The sequence below is a fragment of the Dipteris shenzhenensis genome, chromosome 6 (genome assembly GCF_047967505.1).
Source record: "Dipteris shenzhenensis isolate YYH24624 ecotype China chromosome 6, Dip_SZ_1.0, whole genome shotgun sequence".
NCBI lineage: Eukaryota > Viridiplantae > Streptophyta > Polypodiopsida > Gleicheniales > Dipteridaceae > Dipteris > Dipteris shenzhenensis.
Window position 1 is genome coordinate 1,546,124 of NC_141601.1, and position 25,634 is coordinate 1,571,757.

Below are 25,634 nucleotides of genomic sequence, written 5' to 3' on the forward strand. Positions count from 1 at the left end.
AAATGCTTTGGTTCATAATTTATTCAAAATGGCAACTACATATGGATATGTAGTTCATTCTTGACCTATATACACAACAATCACATCGTAGAAAGTGGATAACATATAGACAAGTTATTTCAAAAACACTATAATATTGTCGAAATAGCCTATGCTTCACACACCAAGGAAACTTGGAAAATTAATCATAAATGCAATTGAGAACCTGACTTCGATGTATTTTATTTATCTATAAGCCAATCATCTAGATAGCTACACTTTGTGCTAATATGGACATAGAGTACCTACATATGCTTTACAATAAATAGAAACCCACAAGATGACCCCAAATTTCCACACCTTTTTTTTGCTAGCAACGATACATTAGCACATAGTTAATAAGTACATTTGGTAGAAAAGATAGTCATACGAGAAGGTATGCTAGTAAAACTACGAACCATGAAAATAAACAATACAAAATGGACTAGTAGATGGGGTGGATGGCATTTTCAACCACGAGAACACCACAATAACATTGATTACATGTAGATTGCATTTTAAATTCATATCAATATATGAAATACGAATATTGTTACACGTGGATTGCATTTGTAGATTAATCACACAATATATCAATTTGTGAAATATGAATCCTCTTCAATGAGGATGTTAGTCCTAAATGGGTCTTTGTTTGTCACAATGAGAATCAAGGATTAAAATAATTGTTGCTCTGGATTAGAATGTCAAAATGGAGTGAGACTCGATGCAATTTATCACAAAGAGAGAGAGGGAGGGGGGGCACAACAAAGTGAGCAATTGATATAGTACATGCCCAATGTTTCACTTAGACAATCCTTTGACAAAAAGCTAGCTTGAAAAGCACAAAACAAGAGGCACAGGGTGCTAGGCGCATTGCCCTCGACTCACATCTCTAGAAAGAGGGAGACAGGGCGAGAAGGTAGAGGAGAGGGAGACAAGCAGCGGAGGGAAGGCCGAAAGGATTCAATGAAGAAGAAGATTATCGGCGCAGAAATTACAACTTTCTTTTATGAAACCAGGGAAGGACATGGTTATCTATAGCCTGCCCCTAGCAGTGCTAACAAAATTGGTAATTTTGGAAACAAGAGGAAAGCACATGGTTTTATACTCTCTACACCATGTTGTGGCTGCCCATGCACATATATGTATGAGCACATGGCACATTCAAACTTCATATTGACCTACACTGCTTTGGCAATGTCTGCGAGCTCTAGTGATCGACATTGAGACATAGGGCCACGCCCTGTAGAACCCAATGCGAGGGGTGTTGGCTGGTGGCCAAATCTGCCTCGAAGACAAGGCCCACTCCCATTGCATTTCTTCTGCTCTGCGTGACATATACGGGAGTTTTGAACGTATTCTGCAGTTTGATCTTGCTAGCTTCGATGGGAATTACCTGCAGCACCGGGAGCTCGACGACCAGTTCCTTTGGATCCTGCCACATGGAAAAGCATCGTCATCGACTACCAATACGTAGCAATATTATATGCTTCACTGCCCCCAGCTATTTTCTTAATAATTTGCATGTCTAATCTGAGGCGAACGTCAACCTGATAAGTCAGCTCTGATCTCTCTAAGTCCCAACCCGCCCCTTCCAAGTATAGTCCAGTTATGTAACATCCGTGCGGAGCCTTCTCTTTCACTTCCGATGGATTTGCAAAAGAAGTTACCTGTTTCAACAATTTCACACGCATGGAATTAAACCATTTGCTCGTCAATGTTATCCACTTTACCGAATAGGACTTAGATTTAGAAAGACACACTTAAAAGAAGGATATATTGGGGAAAATTGAAAAAGAGAAAGAAAGATAGGAGACTGTCAAACAGAAAGACTCCAACCTTCGTGTAAAGGGTCGATTTGTCCAAAGGCCATCCGCAATCTCTGCATGCAGTTTGGACTAAGGCGGCAATGTACGTCTCAGGAATGTGCAGACCTGAGAGCCAGATGACGTTCGGTTCTCCCTCTTCTACCCATTTTTTGTACTGGTCGTACCTCCTCATCAGCCATGCTATCCAAGCAGAAAGATTTTTCTCAGTCTGCATCAAACATTCAACTATGTTACTATGACTTGTACATTATTCGCCATTAATGTTGTTATTATACTAAATAGGAAGAAAGATCTCAATCGTGGTGTTCCTGTCAGACGTAGTTTAGCATCCAAGCTGCAACGGAGACATATGCCCTTTATCGTCGCATGCTTGTAAATAGCAGCAGATGTCTCCTCAACGTGTTGCTCTTAGAGACATTGAGACTATATGTGGCACTCTTTTGCTGCTTGGATTTACTGAATTGCACCTGGGGCCGTTTTTGACACTTTTTGCACTTTTGGAATATACATCACGAGACTCTCCGATGGCGTCCATTGTATCATTCCACCTTATGGTAACTCCCTTGACTCATTTTCTATCAGTGTATTTTTCTTTTCACAAAAATACCCAAGGAAAGGCATGTTTGAACCTTTTTTTTCAAAACAAGAAACTCCACTAATGCAAGCACCCAAGTCACCTTTAGTGCATTTTCACACTATATTCTCTTCTTAATTGTGCTCCCTCCTTCTCAAGGCACAGAAGGGCCTATATTCACAGTGTCTGGTCCATGGTGGTATAGCTTGATGCGTGAACCATTTGCAAGCTCCTCAAGCAAATTTTCTTATAAAGTGGCTAAGTGCACAATTCTTGAAGTGATTACAGCAGACTTGCAATAACAAAACATCCTGCTGCGTGTATTTGGCATATTCAATTCCAACATAGGCATTAGCAATGTTATCTGTGATATGCCTACGTGGGACAAAGCCATATTGAGCAGGATGCAACCCATCATGTAAAAACTCCTTTAGCCGATCAACAATCATTTTAGTAGTGACTTTGTAAATGACGGGCATAAGAGTGATAGGTCTCCAGTCTGCCAAAGACTCACAAATTTATTTTTTTGCAAGGAGTTTAACAAGACCTCTCTTCCATGTGTCCAGCATTTTCTGATTTTGCCATGCAGCATTCACCATATATAGCAATGTATGCTTTAAAATAGGCCAATATTCTAGAAAAAACTCGACTATTAAACCATCCCATCTTGAAGATTTCCATCTGCCACATGATTTGATTGCATCTGACAGTTCCCTCTCAGTAAAGGGTTCCTCCAATTCCAAAGCTTGAGTAGGGGAAATGATAGGAGAAACATGTTGCAACAGTAAATTTCGTGCAAGCAAAATCTGTTGTGAGGGAGGAACTGTAGAACCAAATTGCTGAGAGAAATGATGCACACAAACAGAAGCAAGCTGTGACCGTGAAGTGGTCCATGATCCATCAGGCATAAGCACTCTGCAAATTTCTGTTTTGAGTCTCCTCTGATGTAAACTTTTGAAAAATTCTTTGGAAGAGCAACCTTTATCTGTAAAGGCTCTTTGTCTTGCTCTAGTCTCCTATTTGGCCAGTTTCCTGTGATCATTTAGTTTAAGACAATGTCTGGCCTGGCATAGTGTTGTTTGCTCATGCATGGACAACGAACGATGATGGCTGAGTTCAGTGAGGTGTTGACAAGTGGATTTGGCCTGAGCAATGGTTTCCCTCAGAGTCTTCATGTAAGACTTGTCATAAGCTCTAATCACAACTTGCATTTTGGAAATAAAAGAATCCCAAGCATCATCAATATGAATATGGCTGCTAGAGGACAGACAATGAGATGCTTCAGTAACCATTGCCTTGAAATCAGCATGTTGCAAATAGCTATTGTTTATGATTAGATGTCTCCTTTGTGGCAATCTATAATCTGGCATATCATGAAAGGATAACCGCAACCATAGAGGTGCATGGTCTGAATGCACAAAGGCATAGTCAATCCACATTTTGCATGTAAAATCCCCATTTTGTTGTGGAGCTACACTATACCATCGATCCAGACGTGCCTGATAAGAGGAGAAGGCATTATGTTGAAATGTGTAGCCCGGTGACAAAGGTTGCAATTCCTTCCAAAGGTCAACCAAATCCAGATGCAATAGTAATTGAGACCATGCATGCCTTTCAGGAGTTAACATATGGTCATGTCTGGAGGTGTTGTCACCCTGTTGTGGAGCATTATTGAAATCCCCACATATGTAGGCATGATATCTCCATGGATATTGTTGCATGGCATCCCAAATTGCAGTTCTTTCTCTAGAGGACTGAGGTGCATAAACAGAAGCAAATTCAAACACCTCTCCTCGAATAATGCATTGGAGAACAAGCCATCTGCCTTTGTTGTCATTTAAAGCAATAACTGGTTGAAGCTCATGTTTGATCAGAAGGACTACCCCTGAGAAAGAGTGCTCCCCAGCATAGAAAATATCATATCCACAGTAGTGTCCTGTCTTTCTTGCATAGACATGTTGGTTGTGTTCTTGTAATGCCACTATGTCAGGCTGAAATCTATTGATGTACAGCCACACAGATTTCCATTTCCTACTGTCACACATCCCCTGGACATTGAGTGTAAAACATTTGATATGAGCAGTCATATTTACAGATATTTATAGTAATATAACAACTATGTACAGCAGCAAAATTTATGAGGTCAGCCTTACATTATTATCTCAGGGTCAAGGCCTCGCCCCTGAAAAGAAGTAGCCACCTGAGAAGTAGACAGCAAAGCAGCAACCTCTTCTTCAGGGAAGAGTGTTCTGCTGGCTGTTACTGCAGCCCATGTAATCCCAATTCCTGTATTTCTCTCTGGGGTATTTCCACTAGAAGATGCACCATTCCAAGTGCGGGGGGGTGGAATTCTTCGAGCAGAAATAACTTTTCTTGGACTTTGCCATCCATCAGTTGGAGGTTTCTGTCCTTTGGTCAAGGGTTGAATAGCAGGAGGTGAATGTGAAGAAATATTCCCATTGGAAACCACTGGAGCTTTGCCTTTATCCTGACTTCCAGAAAGCTGTCTACTGCCTTTGTTTTTATTTGCAACTGGAGTAGGAGCATCCTTGATAAGCATTTGAACCGGCAAAGTGGTATGAGGCATTTTATGCTGATTCATTGGACACTGTGAAGCCATGTGTCCAAATTTTTTACACTCAAAACAAGCCCCTGCAAATAATCCCCATTTGAGTTTATAAAAAGCACTTCCCATGTTCACATTATTCACCATGATTGAATAAGAGTCTGGTGTGGGATTATCAGTATCCCAGAGAATGCAAAATCTGTTCGAGTTGCCATTTGGCCGTGGTGGGCAGACCACTTTACCTAAAGATGCTGCAATTTTAGGCAAGAGTGAGGCCATACATTGTGGGAAATCAACAACTTCAACCCAAACCGGGCATCTGTGTCGGCTTAAAGCCTGAAAATCCCTTGTGGGAGACCATGGCAATACATGCACCATTTGCTGCCCAAAAAAGAGAGGCGAATGTTCCAAGAGCATTTGTCTGTGTATCTCATCCACCATGATAACCTCAAAAAAACCCCTGGCTGCATAGTGTACTTTACGAACAAACGAGCCAGCCAGTGTGCGTGTCAACCAGTTGCCTATCTCTGCGGCAGGTGGCATCCGGCCTGGAAAAAATAATATGATTGCATTCTTAGCATATTCTCTGACTGGATCCACAATTTCATCTACCTCAACCATGAGGCCAACTGAAGGAACCGAGTCTTTCCACTCTTTCCTCATGTCTGCAAATCCTTCATGCATGACATCATATACCAGTTGAGCCTCAAGAGTATCATGCATCGGGTCATGCTGACCCTCAACCTGCTTTTGCTTCTTGCAGGGAACTGAACGCTCCTTTTGAAACGTTTTTTCATATGAATATTCTGCCATAACTTTGTAAGAAAGGGAACTCAGGAATGAAGTACCTGTAAAAGGGTAGTGGAAGCAAAAAAACCAGTATATTTGGTAAGGAGATAGACGGGAAAGAGGGATGTAGAGGTCGAGAGAAGATAGTAAACAGTTTTGTAGAAGGAAAAGAGGGAAAAAAACAGTAAAAAACCCCAGATGAACTATATTTCAGAGGAAAAGGTAAGATTTTGGCGGAAACACAGGACTGTACGGAAAATCACCAGAGCAAAAACTCGGGACTTGTACGGTAAAAAGTACAGGACTGTACGGACAACGCTGAACTGCACGGAGGTACACACGGGCTGTACGGAAAGAAGTCTGACGGCACGGAAATACAGACGAGGCACGGGGAAACTGGTTTGTACGGAAAGATGGACAGCTGTACGGACGTACGGAAAGACCTTCAGGAAAAAGTAGGACAACGCAAAAGGTACGGAGCTTTGCAGAGGAGAACTAGAGCCGACGCGAATTTCCGTACTGACGTACGGACGCCGTACGGCGACCGTACAGATGTACGGACGGGGCTGCGCAGGGTTCCTGACAAGGGCGAATAGCAGATCTCTCTCTCACACACACACACTTTTTTTGTGAAGCGAGTAGCTATAAAATTAACATGAAATCAATGTACATGACATTAGACTCCAAAAGAGAGCCTAATGGAAGAACTCAAAAACAGTGAGAAAACACTTTAAGGCTAGTAGCATCCAAGTCCCTCGCAGCATAACTATCAAACACAGTTCTCTCTCACACACTTTTTTTTTTTTTTTTTGGTGAAGCCAGTAACTATGTTCTCTCTCACACACACACCTCACTCTCTCTCGTCACACACACACACACATTTTTTCTCTAACAACATAACTACACACACACCGATAAAGTCAGCACTCACACACACCAACCCATGCCACACACATACGGTTGAAACATACAAAACAAGCAGAAAGAGGTGTGAGCAAAAAAGAGGTGCAGAAAGTGGTTTGTATGAAGAGAAGCAGAGCAAGCTTTACGGCGAATGCAAGATGGCAACACGTACATAGTACGAGGGCTATACAGAAGATGAACGACAACTTGTACGGACTGTATGTAGAGTACTGTCTTGGATGACAGCTTGTACGGAGACTCAATAGCAACCTGTATGGAAGGCTTGTACAGCTCTCTCTCTCTCTTTTGTGGAATCTTTAAGTCATTATATTACAAAGAAGCTATCCCAGAAAGGGAGAGCTATAATACATCAAGAGAAAATCTCACTGTAGGACAAATATACATCATGATCCAAGACATGAGATTGCAAGCAATCAAAAAGCGATTGCTGCAAAGAGTGTCTGAAGAACGAGAAAGTGGAAAAAACAGGATCACCAAAGGCCCTATGATTACGATCCTTCCAAAGAGTCCAGAGTGCCCAATACCGAATCCAGATAAAAAAGAAATCAAACTCCTGTCTGGGTGGATGTACACCAAAAAGCCAGAAGAACTTGCCAAAAGCAATTTGAGGAAATCGAGCTCTCAAAATCTGCCCAAGGAAGTCCAAGAAAGCACAAAAGGAAGGACAAAGCCAAAAGACATGAGGCACAGTCTCTCTCGGAGCCAGACGTCTGTGACAAATAGAGGAAGCAATATGTCGTCTTGCCAAGAGATGAGGAAGAACATCCAACAAAGCTCTCCACAAGAAAACCTGCTGACGGAGAGGAATTTTAGAATGCCAAATCTGTCTCAAACGTTTTCGCCACCATTTCACAGGACGATGAAGATGTCAAAGCTGATTTGCCTTTTGTGAGATAAATGGCAGAGGAAGTAGAACTTTATAAAGAGGAGAGACAGTAATATGTGCAAACTGTAGAGGACGGTATGACAAACCCATAGAAGAAAGTGTCCAGTCTTGAAGACGATCCTGTAGATGCAATGGAGGAATCGGCTGAAAAGGCTGGAGCATCAAAGTAATCTTATGCCAGAGTGGACTCTTTCAACTTTGGTACGGAAAGGTTGTCCACCTAGTGTCTTGTTTTTATGCGATTGCTACTCATCCTATGCTTGGATATATGGATCATAACATGTGCACTTCATGGATTTGAGATCCATGGAAGAAAGCCACTCATTGCACATGCATATGCTTATGATTCCTACTTCACTCCCCACAATACACAGGGGGATCTTTCTTGTCTTATGAGTGCACTTTCCTTGTATGGGTTGGTTGCTGGTTTACAAGTCGATTTTCAATACACAGGGGGATCTTTCTTGTCTTATGAGTGCACTTTCCTTGTATGGGTTGGCTGCTGGTTTACATGCATATGCTTATGATTCCTACTTCATTCCCCACAAGAAACGGGGGATCTTTATTGTCTTATGAGTGCACTTTCCTTGTATGGGTTGGCTGCTGGTTTACAAATCGATTTTCATAAATCTAAGCTTATTCCACTTCATTTGAAGGATTGGCGTCATCTAGTGTTATCCTTTGGGGTGGACAGTTTCTAGGCACGCCAACATATGGATTGGGTACTTGAAAAGTTGAAGAAAAATATGGAATATTGGAAGCTCGCTACATGGACCTTGCATGTTTGCTTGCACATTGTTTAATCGATCCCGGTTGCCTACATACACTTCTATATGCCTTTGATAATGTTTTCAAAGCAAGACATTTCATCTTTCATGTCTTCTATCATGGAACATTTTGGCAATCCCATCATAAACGTAAAGCCCTTCGGCTTCTTTTTGTGGAGCATGTTTGCACTCCAAGTATGCATGGTTGAAGATTTTGAATATTCATTTGCATCTATTAGCTCATACGGGGAAGATGATGCTTCGTTCATGCAGGGTGATCAACCTTGGATTTTTATGATCCGGTTGCCAGTTGTCTTCTCCAGCTTTTGGTCATTGGAAGCTTACTCATTGGGACTTTCTCTTAGGGCATATTACTAGAAAAGTTAAGGGTTGTCCCTTTGTCTCTGGCTTATTTTCGGACTGGAAACATATACTATCTCATCTTAAATGGAATGGCAAAATATTTTCATTGGCAACTCCTTGCGGGCTGAATGCCTCATTGGTCTAAGGTGTTTACGTAGCCTTTGGCATTGCAAGAACATTGAAGATCATATTTTCTTTGGTCCAGAGACATTTCTCTTGTGAATGATGTGCTTGATGATGTGTGCATGGTTTTATCCCTTCCATCAGCAGCCTGGAAATTTGGTTTGGGACAGCATTATAGTCCGCTTTGGCATTTATTGCAACAAATGCTTTATGATTTTCATCCTTTACCTCGTCTTGAGGCTACGGATCGTCTCAAAGATTGGGTACTCCACTCAAATGACCCTGCTTGTTGTCGATCATTCCCTTTGGTAGATGTTATAATTGCCTCTCTTTATAAGGTTTTGCAGCCTCCTTCATAGGTGTCAGCCCATGCAAATCACGTTTGGTCTATGACACGTTCTCCTTGTTGGTGGAGGAAACCGTCGAGGCAAATTTGGGATTGCAAACTTCCACTTCGTTAGCAGGTTTTCTTTTGGAGAGTTTGGACAGCTATATGCCCACTGTCACATTGCTCTTGCTGTTTGTCACAGATATCTGTCCTTGCGGGAATCTATGCCTCATTTATTTTGGCATTGTCTGAATTCTCGTGATTTCTTGTTATGCTTCAACGACGACTTCTTACAGCTTGTTTTCCTACAGGTAATTTTGGCAATCTATTCTGGATCTTCATTGTTCATCCTACTAGGCATGGATTTGATATTTTCTTTAATTGGGTCCGTTTTTGGGCACTATTGACTCTATGGAAGGACCGTCATCATAGAGTCTTTGGTGACCTTGTCTTGTCTAGTATCATTTCTTATGTGCTTCTCTATGACAATCGTACTTTGACTGCCAAGCTACACGGGACCTGGATTAGCCTTCTTTTTTATCCTATAATGAGATCTTCTGATGTTGTAACTACTTGTCCCCTCTTTTTCGGGGACATTTTCACAATTTCTTGTAATATAAAACAAATGGATTTCACCCTTTTAAAAAAAAGTGTATGTTATGAGTAGTAGCTGTCTCACTTTGGGAGAGCTATGAATGTACATTCTTCTTAATGAAATATTCTTTTACCAAAAAACAAATGTGAGTGTGTGTGTGTGTGTGTGTGTGTGGTCTATGCATTGCAATGCCAAGTGATGGCGCAAAAAATTGGAACAGCTTTGGAGCTGTAAATTGCCTCTTCGTCAACAAGTGTTTCTATGGTGGGTCATGCTTGGAGTTATACCATTTGGGTGACTCCTAGCATGTCGACGTATTGCTCTAGAAGTTTATCACAGATGTCTGGCTTCAAGGAATCCTTGCTTCATCTCTTATGGCATTGCCCTATCACTTGTAACTTTCTCTTTTTACTACAGCAACATCTCCGAGCCAGATTTCCTACTACTTGATTCAGCAAGCTCTTTTGGCTATTTGGGATTACACAGAGACATGAGTTTGATCTTTTCTTCACTTGGGTTAGATATTGGGGATTCTGGACTTTGTGGAAAGACAAAAATCATAGAGTCTTTGGAGATTCACTTTCTCCAAGTTTCATTTTTTCCGAATGTCATTTAGGCAATCTTTTTATGATTGCCTCTGTGTTTGTCAGATAGATTCCTCTATCTACTTTTCTGATATTGAAATGTTTTTATGTTTGTAACTTCATGTTCCCTCTTTGGGGACTGCTTCTTGTAATATAGAAATACATGGATTTCACACAAAAAAAAGAGAGAGCGTGTGCATAAAGGCATATGATCTCTTGCTAAAGCAATAATTTCTCCTTTAGTCTCTTGCTCTACAGCTCTAAATACCTGCTCCACTTATTATCACAAGCAAAGAGAGAAATTCACACTCATACTAAAACTGAGGGAGAGATCACCTGAGGAGTTAGTTTTCGCCACAGCATTGGGAGCTGGCCATTATAGAGGGCAGTTGACAAGTCATCAAGGTCTTTACTCATGCCGATTTCTCCTGCCAATGCCTTTTTGAGTTTGTGAAGGCTTTCTTCCATGCATACGAGAAGCTTGTTCCATCTTTCCAGCTCTTGCAGCAATACAACCTACAATTTCTCTTGCTGTAGTGAATTTACTTGCGGAATGCGGACAGGGAAGCGCTGGTTTGAGATAATGCAGCATTTTTGTTGAAGGAAGGAAAACCCGTGTTTGTAACAGAAAGATAATCTTTTGAAGTCTGGACCTTATTACAAACACAAAATCATAGAATAGATATTAAACTCAAGTCCCAACTTGGCGAGGATGGAAGAAAAGATTGTCTGTACCTGCACAGGAGTCGGAATTCCCATGTCCTTCTTGATCTTTGGAAGATCAAATGGCTTTGGAATCTTTGACAATATATCTGCAGCAATGCTGCTGATCATCTCTTCTCTTTTACCTCCTCCTTGACTCTCTCCTCCTTGAGGTTGTAGGTCCACCAGGTCTCTCCATAAATTTTTGGTTGTGGTTGTATAATAGCTAATGTCAGCATTTGCATGCAAGCCAAAAACCTCAGGTGTTTGGACTAATGGCAAAGAATCAATGTAAGAAGTGTAGTTCTCCTTGGAACCATCTTCAGGGATTTTATATGTAGTCCCATGAGAACCCGTGTAGAATCGGAATGGATGATATGGATCAAAGAGGAAATCTCCAAAAAACTCCTCCAAGTATGTCTTTAAAATTCGTCGATCAAAAGAGTCAGACACACGTCCTCCATACATAGCTTCACCGATAAGATACCTAAGGGTTCCCCATGGAATAGCATCATCTTTGTTGTCCCACGTTTTTCTTAGGTACGTTGCGATCAAGAGTAGGCTGCACAGCATGTATTCACAGTAATGGCATTGTTAAAAGTGAAGTGTTGTTTATTTCTGTACTTAAGGGATCTTTGGAGTCTGAGATTGAGATGAAATGCGAAGAGATGACTTTTCCTACAATGAAATGAATGAACTGTCAATGACACTGAATATGTTTCTTTTCCCTTTCCAGGTCAGGATGCCCTAATACTCCTTAAAATCATGACAATTTGCAGGGCCATATCTTTGGACCAAATATTCCAAACTGGGATCATGGAAGCAGTGCGACATGCAAATGATATGATTCAATGAGGTCACCAGCTATAACTTTTCTTTACAAGTCCATGGACATCTATTAGAATTTGTGGAAACAGTTTCGCTTATCACACCTATTGCTGCTTGAGCTTTATTTTTGAAAGTTGCAGAAAATGACTCTTTACATTAAAAGTTGGATCAATTTGTCAAAGATGAGACATAAATTTTTTATTCCTGTGGCCATCCATATCTTTGGGTATCCCCTGTCTCGCATGTATTTTCTCTGACAGACTTTTGCTCCATTCTATGAGGACAATCACAATCATTTATGGCCCACGTGAACATGAGCATACCCTTACATTGTGATGCTGCGTATGCCATAGTTTATAGATTCTCAAAGAAGATGCATAATGTCAAAGAATTAGAAGATCCAGGCAAGAAATGGTAGATGCACCTGATCCGAAAATCGGTCTCATTGAAATCATACGGTACATTCCATCCAAGCCTGCCATATTTTCGCCGCTCTTGTACTACCGCATGGAAGAAAGCTAATACGTAAACCTGCAAGGGAGAGTGGGCTGATTTACAGAAAGCCATTTCTGCTTATTCAAACAAACAAAGTTATGCTCCATCTGTGCTTCAGCATTAAAGAAGATAATTCTAACAACGGGTAGGCTTGTATAAAATGATATAGAACTGATGCAGGAGACGTCAATGGCCAGCAGTTCAATTGAAAGTATCAAACAATTGGGTGTGTTGCTCACCTTAAAGGAAGCCATAGTAACATTGGGAGGACTTCCTATTGATAGATGTGCATTAGTAATAAAAAACAATGTTAAATGCTTTTGTATGGCAACCTTTTTAAAGGAAAGAGAGTTATTTAACATATTCCAATTGGCTTTTGACAGAAAGCTCAGGCAGGTTATATCACCTACTTCCTGGGAAAAGTGGTAGTGGAATAGATAATTGAAGAGGGAATCTAGCGTAACAATGGATGCTTTAAGTAAATTGAACATTGTGCTTTCTTTGCTTTACTACACAGCATTGCAAACATTTGCGATGCTGATCATCATACTTTTAGTTGTTGAAAAAAAAGCTCTGTATTCAAGATCGATATTTGTTCAGTACTATTTGGAGTGGTTGTAAATAGTTGAGAATTTTCTTGCACAAAAGAGTTGATGGCATTTTTGTAACATCATTATATTTATTTTTCTTAAGAAGTCGAGTTTTGTGGAGCCTGCTTATACTTTCTACCTAAAAGGGCAGAGTTTACTTCTCTATCTGAAGTTTTATATCACTGAAATTCTATTTTAGTATCCGGTGGCCCTTATCTTTAATAATTGGCAAGGGATTGATCCTCCCGTGTGGCCTTCCCGGTTCATTCTTGCAGATGGGGTAATGTGACTTTTGTAATTCCCCCTCATGCTGTCACCCGATTTTTACAATTATATTTCTTCTTTCTTGGGCATGATACATCTTACAGAAATTTGAGAAACTTAAAACAGAGGGGCTACAAAAACGCAGACTTTCATATCCTGAGAAAAAAGTTTAATGGATCACTCAATAAAATTGTTGCAGGTCTTTGGGGTGTAATAAAATAATTTTTTGGGGGCAAGTCCATGATTTACCTGAGTTCTGAAAGCCCAATGGGGGCACTCTGAAAGCATCTCTGGAGTGATCTTAGCATATGAAGCTCTCATATTCAATTTTAGTCCATTTGGTGGTTCCGTGACAACCTTCAAGCTTCGTTGTAGCACCCCAAGTGGGAAAATGGAAGTTGGCTCAGTTGTCAACCAAAGCCTAAAGTCTACATGTGGTTTTTGTAGCTTTTCCAATATCTTTTCCAAAGTTTTAAGCCATGAAGGAAGGAGATGACAGTTTTGCAACATGACCCAAAGGCCACGTGCAGCACCGGCTTCCAGGGTCTCCTGTGCCTTTGGTCCCATGCCTTGACCAAGAGCCATGTATTTCAGTTTTGCACCTGCTTTGAAGCCGAGTTCCTCACCTAAGTTGAAAACATCAAAAGCTGGATCTGCACCTGGGCTGAGAATGAATACAACAGGTGTGAAAGCAGAACTTTGCCTTTGGATATGTCTGTAGTCAAGAACTGGTGGGCTTATGTATTTCTCGCCCATTTGTTCCATTACATAGCGCTGCAAACATAATCAAAGTGAGTGTTAAGATTTGATGCACATTGTTTTCTACTTGCGCACAGAAAAACAGTCTTTTATATGTGTCTCAAGGAATATCATTGTAATGCAAACAAACACGTAAAGAATTATGAAGGTATAGGGGTTACTACAAGCTTACATCGTTGCTCTTAATTCCTAAAAACTAGAGGGTCGACTCAGTATCAGAGGCTGTGTACTGGGATATCCTTCGTGGATATTGCAATAGTTGTGCAGCTCCAAGACAAGTCACAGTGTAAGGGCGATCACAAGAACTTTAGCCAACTAAGTGTGAATGCCTATGCAGGGATTAACACAGTACTTCTTGGACTGCAATACCACAGTTCAAGTGTAACCAAAGTATGTAAAGGGTGGAAAATCTCAAACTCAAGATACTTATACTCTATCGCTCTTCTTTTCTCCGAGAATAGACTAGGACCAGGGAACAGCACGTTTTCATATGTGAAGTACAAAAGGAAGGACGTAGCTGGAAACAATGAGGGTCTATGGTCCCTGGATCTCTTCGGTGTACTTTGTGTTTAGAAAAACCAAGTGCATGGAGCGTAGAATGCTCTTTTCTCTAGTTCTCTCCATTATGTTACCTTGGGCTCTCCTTCCCATCAAGTCCAAAAGGGGTGCCGGCTGTTAATTGTTCCAGACAGAAAGTTCAAGGCGACTTGCGTAGCAACAATGGTAGTCTAGGATTGCTACCATCCTGGGTAGCCATAAAAACTGTAATATCCTTCATGTAAAAAACTGCGGTTGAATATCTGACCAGAACACTTCGTGACTTACTGAACACCCTCATCATGGCCCTCAGTCTAAACATTGTGATGGATCAACTCAGTTGTGAAGGGTCGAGATCGACTATGGCACATTTCAAGTAGCTATGTAATAATAGCAATACGCTTCTATTGGTTGCACAAGGCATGCATACTTCTAGAACTTCAAAATGGAAGCTTATAAAGTATTTAACTGGAGCATCAATGATGAACATCGCTAAACATAATCTGACAAGAATTGCCGGCTATTGATGTAGTCCAGCAAGGTCAGTTATGCTAGGCTCCAAGAGGATCTTTTTCTCACCCTTCTCCTTGGGCTTCGACCCTGTTGAGGAGGAAAGTTAGATCTTGTCCCTCTTCATCAGATTTCCTGGTCTCCCTCAGGTTTACCATTGACTCCTTCCCTCCGTTGGAGCCACCTTTGGTTTGGTCGCAGAGATCCCCCCTCCGTACTGGCAGATTTGGTGAACATTGAGGAGGAGGAGTTTGTTCCCTCCACCTTTGAGAATACTGTTCTGGGAATCCCTATTGAGAGAGCATCCCCCCGTTGCAGGTGTAGGGGTTCTTTTGCCAGTGGATTTTCCTTCCCCTTAGCGGGATGGATACTACTCAAGAGAGTTATGTTTCATGTACCAGGTTGGGTAAGGTATTTCATACGACTTCCTTGCACTAATGAGGATCATTAGTTGGAACATACAGGGCCTAGGTAGCATGCCACATTGTTGTCATAGGCAGTTGATTCATAATCAGCTACATCCAGGTGCTACTAGGGGACCTATTGATATTCTTTTTGTTCAGGAGAACAAACTAGATGCTAGAGATTGTGCCAAGTTAGGCAAACTTCTTTTGGGTCATACCTTTTGGTCACTTGCCTTGGGTACTAGAGGAGGTACTTGCATTTCAGTTTCATAGTTTTTTTCCCCCTTGGTTGTTGGACATGAAGTGCTCATTCCCTCTAGAGCTCAGTGGATTATGCTCTTGATTGGGGGACATAAGGTTGGCTTTCTTAACCTTTATGCCCCCAACAATAGAGGGGACCGTGTCCTTATGTGGAATGAGCTGCTCTCCTGGGTCCTCATTGCAGATTCATGGGTTATTGGAGGTAACTTCAACATGGTTGAGTTGCCTTCTAATAAAAAAGGGGACAGAGAGGGTGGCATTCACTCTTTGGAGAGAGCAGCCTAGGATGACTTCTTGTTTTGTTTGAGTGGCAGAGATGCTTGGGTTGATGATGCCTTTCACACTCAAACTCGGTCTCTCCTATTTTCGTAGTCGAGCAGGAGACAACAAATGCCTATACATGCATGGATTGATAGATTCTATATTGATGATTGGGCTCTGGATAGAGGTGGGTAATATGCATTGCCACTGGTACTTTCTACTTCAGACCACTTTTCGGTAGTACTGATGATTTTTGAGCCTCAGTTGAGGGGACGCTCTGCCAGCATTAGGATTCTAGATATCTTTTATGCAGAGGAGGATCTCACAAAGGAGGTTTTGCAGATATGGGTGTCACATATGTAGAGTGGAGTGCCATCTCCTTCGTTTATGGATGCAGTCCTAACTGGTATTAGTGACTTTATGATTCGGTCGCCAGCACCAAGAGACGGGAGGGAAATTGGTATTCGCCAACAGTTGGCAACCCTCTAAAGGGAAGAGCAGAAAAGGCCTCCAGATGCTTGGATTCAGGAGCGCCTTGCTATAGATATTGCTTGATCAGAGAGGAGAGTATGTGTCTCATGCTTGAGAGTAATTTTGGACTCAGATAGGGGGTAGAGTCAATAAACACTCCTTTTCTGCTCTTGGCCCCAGACGTAGTAGAGAGAGTGTTTCACGGCTTATTGGCTCAGACAAGATTTTGTAAACAGATCCAGATGCCGTCTTGCGCATAGCTTCAGATTGTTATGCCTCCCTTCTCTCAGTGGATCCTGATACTCGAACTAGAGATGATGCTATACATATTATTTGGCAGAATATCCTTATGTTGGTGAAACCGGATATGCGAGTCTCACTGGATGCACCCTTCACTAAGTGGAGTTCAGGACTGCCCTCTTGGCCATTCACAAGCGCAAGTGCCCAAGTTCAAATGGAATTTCTCCCTCATTCTTTATTGCTTTTTGGGATATGATTGGGAATCACATTACCTCAGCCCTGCAGGGCATTTGGGACTCGGGTGAGATGCCTGGCTCACTTATGGAGGTTCTCATTCATCTTATCCCAAAGGGAGGTTGCAAAAATTTAGTGTCCCAGTGGAGACCTATCACACTCTTGGGCACGTGTTGCCGAATTTTGGCCAAAGCAACTAAGTCTATGATTGCAGCCCTTACTTTTCAACCTTATTCATGACACACAGACTGGTTTTGTGCATTGCAGAAGCATTTTTGATAACATCTTCTCATTCTAGGAAGCTTCAGAGTGGGCCATGCAAAGCGGCCAAAGGCTGGCCATTCTACTCCTGGATTTCGAGAAAGCTTTTGGAGGGCACCCTTCTTCGTTTTGGCTTTGCAGATGCATGGATCAGAGGGGTTTTTTCTTTATACAGATCAGCTCACAGCCAGGTGCTTATTGGTGGAGTAATGGGAGAGAGTTTTGAAATTTCCAGATTAGTCCGTCAGGGATGTCCCCTTGCTCCCTTCTTATTTTTATTTGTGGCTGAAGCTATGAGCATCTATATTAGATCTCGAGTTGATATTTTTGGGCTGAGACTTTCTTTGAGATGGGAAGTTGAGCTTTTGGATATCGAGCTAGCAGATGATACTGCTGTTTTTTTGAATGCCACGCCACATACGCTCACTTCTTTCTGGACAGCATTGGATTTATTTTGCACTGCTATGGGGGCACATATTAATTGGCATATATCCAATGGCTTTTGGATCAGTAATTGACGAGGACACTATGGATTGGGGAAGTGACATAGGATTCACTTAGATTGAGAGGGGTGTTTCTATCAAATACTTTGGAGGGCAGTTTGGCTTGGGCATCTCTCCAACACAACAATTTGCTCAGGTGTTGGAGAGTAAAAGGAGAAATCTCCTTTTTTGGGGCTTTGCCAAGCTTGACCTTGCCTTCAGAGTAGTGGTGGTTAGCCAGGTCTTGTTGGCCACGGCATGGTTTGTTTGTTCCTACTGGTATCATTCAAGGGATTACATCACTCAGCTTAAGCGACTGATAATGAATTTTATATGGAGTGGACTTGATGGCATAGAGGATGTTACGGCTTGAGTTGCTTGGGAGACTAATTCAAGGAATTACATCACTCAGCTTAAGCGACTGATAATGAATTTTATATGGAGTGGACTTGATGGCACAGAGGATGTTACGGCTTGAGTTGCTTGGGGCTTTGCCAAGCTTGACCTTGCCTCCAGAGTAGTGGTGGTTAGCCAGGTCTTGTTGGCCACGGCATGGTTTGTTTGTTCCTACTGGTGTCATTCAAGGGATTACATCACTCAGCTTAAGCGACTGATAATGAATTTTATATGGAGTGGACTTGATGGCACAGAGGATGTTACGGCTTGAGTTGCTTGGGAGACTCATTCTCCCCACTTCGGAAGGGGGTCTTAATATAATTGATCCAGATTTGCAGTGCAGGGCCTTGCTCTGCAAGATGGTTGTGAGGGGAATTATGCCTGGGCAGGAGCCGTGGAAGGACTTTTTATTGGCAGCATACAATCATGCACACCGTCTTCGGGAGCAGACTGGATGAATAGTACCAGGATGGATCTTCACCTCAGCCCGTCTCATATCTCCTTCCTCTCCTCTCATGGCAGCTATCCTGAAAGCATGGGCCAGATTCCAGAGTACTCTTTGGAGGGTTCCCCCTTCGTCCTGTGAAGAGATTGATAGGCAGCCACTCATGTGGAACGACAACATTCTGGATAAGCATGGAAGACCAGTAGATGAGTAGATGCCTCTCACTACATGCAATGGTCCAGTTGGGAGAGGGGACCTGCCTCCGCTGCGGGTGCATGGAAAGCTTTCAAAAAGCTTCCAGAGGATAGGAAAGCTCAGAGGGTTAGTCATCTCTTAGGGAGTGCAGGCAGAGTTCAGCAGAACGATGCAGCCTTGCCAGTGGATTGGGTTGAGACAGATGACACGCCTGTTACTTGCTTCACTTGGATGACCTGCCTCCACTGCGGGTGCATGGAAAGCTTTCAAAAAGCTTTCAGAGGATAGGAAAGCTGAGAGGGTTAGTCATCCCTTAGGGAGTGCAGGTAGAGTTCAGCAGAACGATGCAGCCTTGCCAATGGATTGGGTTGAGACAGATGACACACCTATTACTTGCTTCACTTGGATGGCCGCATTCTCGAGTATGGGCATTCCACTTCAGATTACTGCAGTTCAAGATGTACATAAGGATGCCCTAAGTTTTTGATGTGCATTCAGGAGGCAAGCTGATCACGTTTTGCTAGAGAGGGCATTTCAGCCGGTCAGGATTGTAGGCGATGTGGATATTGGTTCTGACTTTCAATAGTACATGGATCTTGACCCTCTTCTCATTTCCTTGGGATCTTGGAGACTATGGCTTTATGGAGGTGTCCACATAAAGTTCTTGCAATGGGACCCAGGAGAGTGGGACTTCATTGGGATGCCTTTCACATTTCTGCTGATCTACAAAATAACTTTTGGAGAAGACTGTGGAAATCCCACAGGAATAGAAAAATCACTCCCTTTTTCTGGCCTTCTATTCATGGTGGGATTGTAGTGAACCTGTGGAGATCTAGGTTCGGGGCTGATCCTACTTGTCCCCGTTTCCATGCTCGTGTGGAGACTATTCAGCATTGTTTATGGGATTGTAGACAAGCAGGGGTTATATGGAAGGGGGTTGCCAAGATTTTCAGTTCTTTTGCACCTTCCCCCTTCTTCATGACTTGGGGCTCAGTTGCCTGGCTTTCCCTTTCGGGGCATTCTTTGAGAGACATGATTCAGGATGGGCTATAGCTATCAGACGACACTTGATTGAGCCATGTTCTCTGGATGACGTTCCTGCCTCATCCTTCAATACCTCAGTGGGCTCTTCTTGGGAGATACTAGCGAGCACATCAGCGTGGCATAAATGGCGAGCCAAGTGCACAGAGGCATTGGATGGATTCCAGGTTCACCCCTCTCACACTATGGCCAGTATATGAACAGACACTATACATACATTGATGGACATCTGGACGATGCATGGATAATCTCGAGTAGTTTTTGCTAGGAGGACTGCTTTCCTCATGGAATGGAGGGGCTCCCCCTTCTTCTATGAGTCTTCTACAGGGTTGAGGTGGCACTTTCAGCCTCGATGTTGGTTATTTTGTACCTCTTCTTGAGGAGTTTTTTCTCATGCATGGCATGATGTATTATTGGCTTGAGCTTACTCTTGCGGGTTTTATTCATACTTAATGGAAGTCTATTTTTGTAAAAAAGAATAAAGAAAAAAGAAAAATAGAAAAATTTAAAGTCGAATCTACTGGATACAAGACACAATCGTCAAAATTGCAGTAGAGGGTTTTGGGACTATTAGATACATTCATTGTTTTCCTTAAATAAAATGGGTCAACTCAGTATGGAGGATCTAGATTACCCCGTCTTGCGAAGTATGCGTGACTATATGTAATACTAACAGCACATTCCTAGTATTTGTATGAGACGTGCATACTCATGAACTTTTGAAATGGAAGCTCTTGGAGAATTTTGCTGAAGCATTGACAAATCATATTGAGCCCCATTCGTAGTATTAGACGAGGCAATGGGCAAAGAGCTATTGGACGTAAAGATGACTAGACTACCTAGTAAGCAAGGAGCATTTCATTGAGATACCAATGCCTCACAATGCTTCAAGTATTGGAACAAAGGCAAAAGTTCAAACTAGAGTACTCCCTATTGCTAATAGTAAAGCAAGAAGGAGAAAAATAGCATCTAATGTAATTGTGCGACAGCCCACGTTGACCATTGCTTGTGCTGTGCTCAAAATATCGTTGGTAGCCTTAGAATCATGCAAAAAAAGGAGAGGTTTTGAAGATGTCTGTGAGCCTTAGTCTGTTCACACAATATGGTCTCCTTTAAGGCTAAAGACTTCATCTACAGAAAGAGTTACCAACAATGAGAAATAACATCTCTAAAAAGATAGTAAAAAAAGTGATTAATAGAGACGAAGCTAATAGCAAAGTGATTGTTGATGGATTGCATTTGGGGATAGGCTGGCTGGAGTCCATGGCACAAGAACTAACTCTTCTACAAATCTTTAGTGGACTGACTCGCCTCGAGAAACAGTCTCAACTCCTTGGTTTTTGTGTCAAGTCCTTCATTACATTATGTCACCCTTTATTTTCTCTTTATTCTTTGGGGGTTCTCATAGTTACACTAATCTTGTTAGGGGAAATGTGCCATCCTTCCCCCGTTTCAAGTTTTTTTGCCATCGGAGAGAATCACCACCACAGTCTCCCTAAAATCTCATGTCTGCCTATCACGAAATTGTACTTCTCCACAAGAAATAAAGAGAATTCTTTTTATTATTGACTCTGGTCAGAGAAAGTTGACTTTGGTTAACTAGAGAAAGTTTACTTTCCTTTGTCGTACATTGGTCAATGAGCACTGCGGGCATGCCCACAAGGGACTAGGATTAGTCCAAGAACGAGAATGCATGCATTAGCTAACCTCTAATGGGTTAAAGTGTAGGATATTGTTTATTGATTGTGGAGACATGTTTTAAGGGAAAAGTGTGCCAAGGTGGGCATCCAACTTTTAGGGAAGTGCCAACTACAGCTTTATGGGGTGCCCTAAGGACTAGTTTAGCCAGCTTTCCTTGGCTGAAAAGCTCCCAGCTTTTAGGAGCAAAGCCGAAAAGCATACTGCCCCTAGGTCTATAAATAAGAGAGCTAGAATCAGAATTCGACTTGTAACAGCTTCTTGCTCCTCTGTTAATAGTTGTAAAAGAGTTTCCTATTGCAATAAAGACCTTTGGGGGGGAGGGGGACAGCCCTTATTTCTAGCCCCTAGTGCTGCATTTTCTCTCTCCTCTCCCCTCTTCCACTCTCTCCCTCAATTGTGATGATGACGCTAGATGGATCGTTGCTGTTCCTCCTCTCTTCTTCCAGTTGCACATGATTTCCCAGAGTCAAACATTGTTGCTCGTAACCAATTCACAGTTTCCAGCCATCCGGAAAGGCGTCTCTTCCATCGTAAGTGTCCTAGAGCTAGTTTGGCACCTGGGTTTAAGGCTTGCAAGTGGTGTGCTGTTATTTTTGGTATTGTTCAAGTAGTGTTTAAGGTTTCACAGCCCATCATCAATATCCTCTAGTACATTAACTGGCTACAGTGGATGCATCTAGTCTCCTTGTTACTTTATATGCATAAGAGGCATGCGAAGAACATTAAACCATGCATCCACTTCTCCATAATCTCCACGACTTGTACATAGTAAATGGGATGGACCTAGTGGCTCCCATGTTTGTGCTATAATCAGATGGAGTCAAGGGTCTCAAAAAGTGCTACATACTCCTCCTTAGTTTAAAATTGTATATAGGGGGTCAAAGCTAGAGGAGACATGTAAACATTAATATTAATCTTAATAATCCCCATTATTTGTAAATTTTGGACTTAGTGGCCTAGAGTGGTATCTCTCCTACATCAAAATAATCCTCGATGTTATGTTAAATTGTGAAGTACCCTCCTATAATAAGGGGGCAAAGCAAGGAATTGAATGTTGTGTGTGTGTGTGAGGAGACATGTAAACATTAATATTAATCTTAATAATCCCCATTATTTGTAAATTTTGGACTTAGTGGCCTAGAGTGGTATCTCTCCTACATCAAAATAATCCTCGATGTTATGTTAAAGTGTGAAGTACCCTCCTATTATAAGGGGGCAACGCAAGGAATTGAATGTTGTGTGTGTGTGTGTGTGACTTTGGATTTATTATTTCTTGTTTGGGTGCGCTACTGGGCACTGTGGACTCTATGGATAGATAGAAATCATAGAGTCTTTGGTGATCCTACTTTTCCATCTTTTGTTTTTTCAAACGATCTCTGCGGCAATCATTCTATGATTGCTTTCAGACTCATTTGATTGATCATGATGTATATCTAGTTTATACTGAGATTTTTAGTTGAGTAGTAGTTACTCCACTTTGGAAGTAACTATGAATGTAATTATTTCACAGCAATAAAATATTTCTTCTCACAAAAAAAAAAGTGTGTGACTTTGGATTAGCCTCTTGTAATATAAAAATACATGGATTTCACCCCAAAAAAATGTGTGTGTGTGTGTGTGTGTGTGTGTGTAAGTGGAATCTGTGCTTCACATCTTCTGGCACTGTCCACACACTTGTGATTTCCTCGCTCTCATCCGACAGAGGCTTCGAGCGAGGTTTCCTACTGTTACTTTTGGCAGGTTCCCACTCATTTTGGGCATCTTGATACTCTTTCTCCTCGGGTCGTGTCTGCACGTCAGCTTCTTTTGCAGCATATTCATCCAATTCTGTCTGATGCTCAGGCTTTGGAACTTGAACATCCCTTCACTGAAAGGGAATTGTCTGATGCACTGAGATCCTATGGCAGATGGAAATCTCCAGGATGGGATGGTCTCACTGTTGAATTTTTTCTTGCATTTTGGGATCTTCTTAAATTCACCTTGTTGCAAATGGTAAATACAACATGGCAAAATCAGCAGATGCCTGTGTCATGGAAAAAGGGTCTTCTCAAGCTGATTCCTAAAAAGCAGCTATGTGATTCACTTGGTGATTGGAGGCCAATCACGCTCATGCCAGTCATTTACAAGATCATTGCCAAAATGGTGGTTGATCGGATTAAAGGTTATTTGCATGATGGGTTGCATCCCTCCCAATATGGCTTTGTTCCACGTCGCCATATCACAGATAACATTGCCAATGCTTATATTGGGATTGAATATGCCAAATACACGCAGCAGGATGTTCTACTCTTGCAGGTAGATATTGCAAAAGCCTTTGACACAGTTCAATGGGATTTCATCTCATAAACTATGCGAGCTTTGGGGTTTGGGGAAAAAATGCAGCAGGTTATTTACTGGCTTTACAGAGATAGCAATGTGGCTTGCATTATTTCTAGGGATATCTCTGATGAGTGGACTCTTTGTTGTTCGGTCTGCCAGGGATGCCCTCCACTCAGTTTGTTCGTCATCTTGGTTACCCTTTGGGGTGGGAACTGACTCGCCGACAACAAATTGATTGGGTTTTGGCTAAGCTTCGGAAAAAGCTTGAGTATTGGAAACTGGCAACCTGGCCTTTGCACGTTCGTCTTCGAATAGTGCAGTCCATCCTTGTGGCATATATTCAATTTTACTTGCCATTGATCATGTTCACTAAGGCAGATCTTACATCTTTCATGTCTGTCTTTATGGAACTCTTCTAGCGATCCAAACATGGCAGAAAAAGTCTCAGGCTGCTTTCGATGCATCACATTTGTTCTCCTAAGATGCATGGCGGATTGAACATCACGGATATTCATGTGCATATTCTTGCCCACAGGGGGAAAATGTTGCTGCAATTTCTGCAAGGTGATCAGCCTTGGGCTCTTATGATTAGGACTCTGGTCACTCATATCAGTATTTCTGCGTTTGGTCATTGGCAACTCGATCACTCGGATTTCTTTTTTGGTTGCACTGATGGCACTTTGCCTGGATGCCCTTTTGTCTCCCGCTTGCTTCTTGACTGGAAGCATGGTCTTTCTCATCTGGAATGGAATGGACGGCAATCTTTGCTTGGGAATTCTTTGAGAGCTGAAAGCATTCACTGGTCGAAAGTCTTTCAGCCTCCCTTGGCTTTACAGGAACCTTGACGTTCCTACTTTGTCTCGTTTAAAGGTATCACCTCGGCTGCTGATGTTATAGATGATGCTGGTATTGTGCTCCCCTTTTCTCTAGCAACCACTACATATGGATTGGGCTCTCATTATCGTCCTTTGTGGCGACAAATTACTTCTATGCTTTCGCCTTTTGTTCCGATTCCTCTTTTGGAACTCCAAGACCGACTGGAAGATTGGACTTTGACTTCTCCAGGGTCCTCTTCTTGTCCTTTGAGTCTATCTCAGATTATTGTACCTACATTGTATAAAATCCTTTTGCCTTAACCTTGGGTTTCAGAGAGAAGTGATTCTGTTTGGCGAATGCATCGCCCAGCCAAGTGGTGGACGAAAAGATTACAGCAACTTTGGGCCTATAAAGTACCGCTTCGGCAACAGGTTTTATTTTGGCGAGTTCTTTTGGGAGTGTTTCCATCTGGACAGCTATTAGCTCATCGACACATTGCTCCTGCACTTTGCCATAGATGTTCTGCTTCTTCGGAGACTTTGCCTCACTTGTTTTGGCATTGTCCGTGCTCTCGTGAGTTTTTTGATCTGCTTCGACAGCACCTACGAGCGAGACTCCCATCTGTTCTGTTTGGGAAGTTCTTCTAGCTATTTGGGTTTCATCCATCCAGACGGAGTTTCATCTTTTCTTCGTTTGCGTTCGCTACTAGGCACTATGGACTTTATGGACATATAGGAATTGTAAAGTCTTTAGTGATCCTACTTTCTCTTTGTTTGGCTTTTTTAGACGTTCTCTGCAGCAATCTTTCTTTGATTGCTTGCAAACCCGCTGCATAGATCATGAGGTCTTTTTGGCATATACTGAAATTTTCAGTTGATGTAATTGTAGCACCTTTTTTTGAGGTTGCTACTCATATAATATAATCAATCAAAAATTTCACCCAAAAAAAAAAGTGTGTGTGTGTGTAAGCTCTTCGTGTGTGTGGTGTGAGAGAGAGAGAGACAGGACCTGGTGCCCTTGCTCCAGCCCTCCTAGATAAGCCTGTCCACCTCAGCTACTTGCTGCTCCAATTCAGC

General features: G+C 42.1%; 1 protein-coding gene across 1 annotated transcript in view; it reads right to left on the reverse strand.

Moving 5' to 3' along the window:
* Window positions 1–1,207: 1,207 nt before the first annotated feature.
* The window catches only part of LOC147900632 (dynein-1-alpha heavy chain, flagellar inner arm I1 complex-like), a 714,561-nt gene continuing 690,134 nt past the window's right edge, over window positions 1,208–25,634 (reverse strand). The window contains exons 62-68 of the mRNA XM_087375690.1: window positions 13,475–13,999; window positions 12,301–12,407; window positions 11,082–11,610; window positions 10,683–10,862; window positions 1,858–2,055; window positions 1,569–1,688; window positions 1,208–1,453 (exon numbers count right to left, since the gene is read on the reverse strand). Coding sequence (XP_087231816.1) covers window positions 1,229–1,453; window positions 1,569–1,688; window positions 1,858–2,055; window positions 10,683–10,862; window positions 11,082–11,610; window positions 12,301–12,407; window positions 13,475–13,999 — 1,884 coding nt within the window. The 3' untranslated portion in view covers window positions 1,208–1,228. The remainder of the gene's footprint in view (window positions 1,454–1,568; window positions 1,689–1,857; window positions 2,056–10,682; window positions 10,863–11,081; window positions 11,611–12,300; window positions 12,408–13,474; window positions 14,000–25,634) is intronic.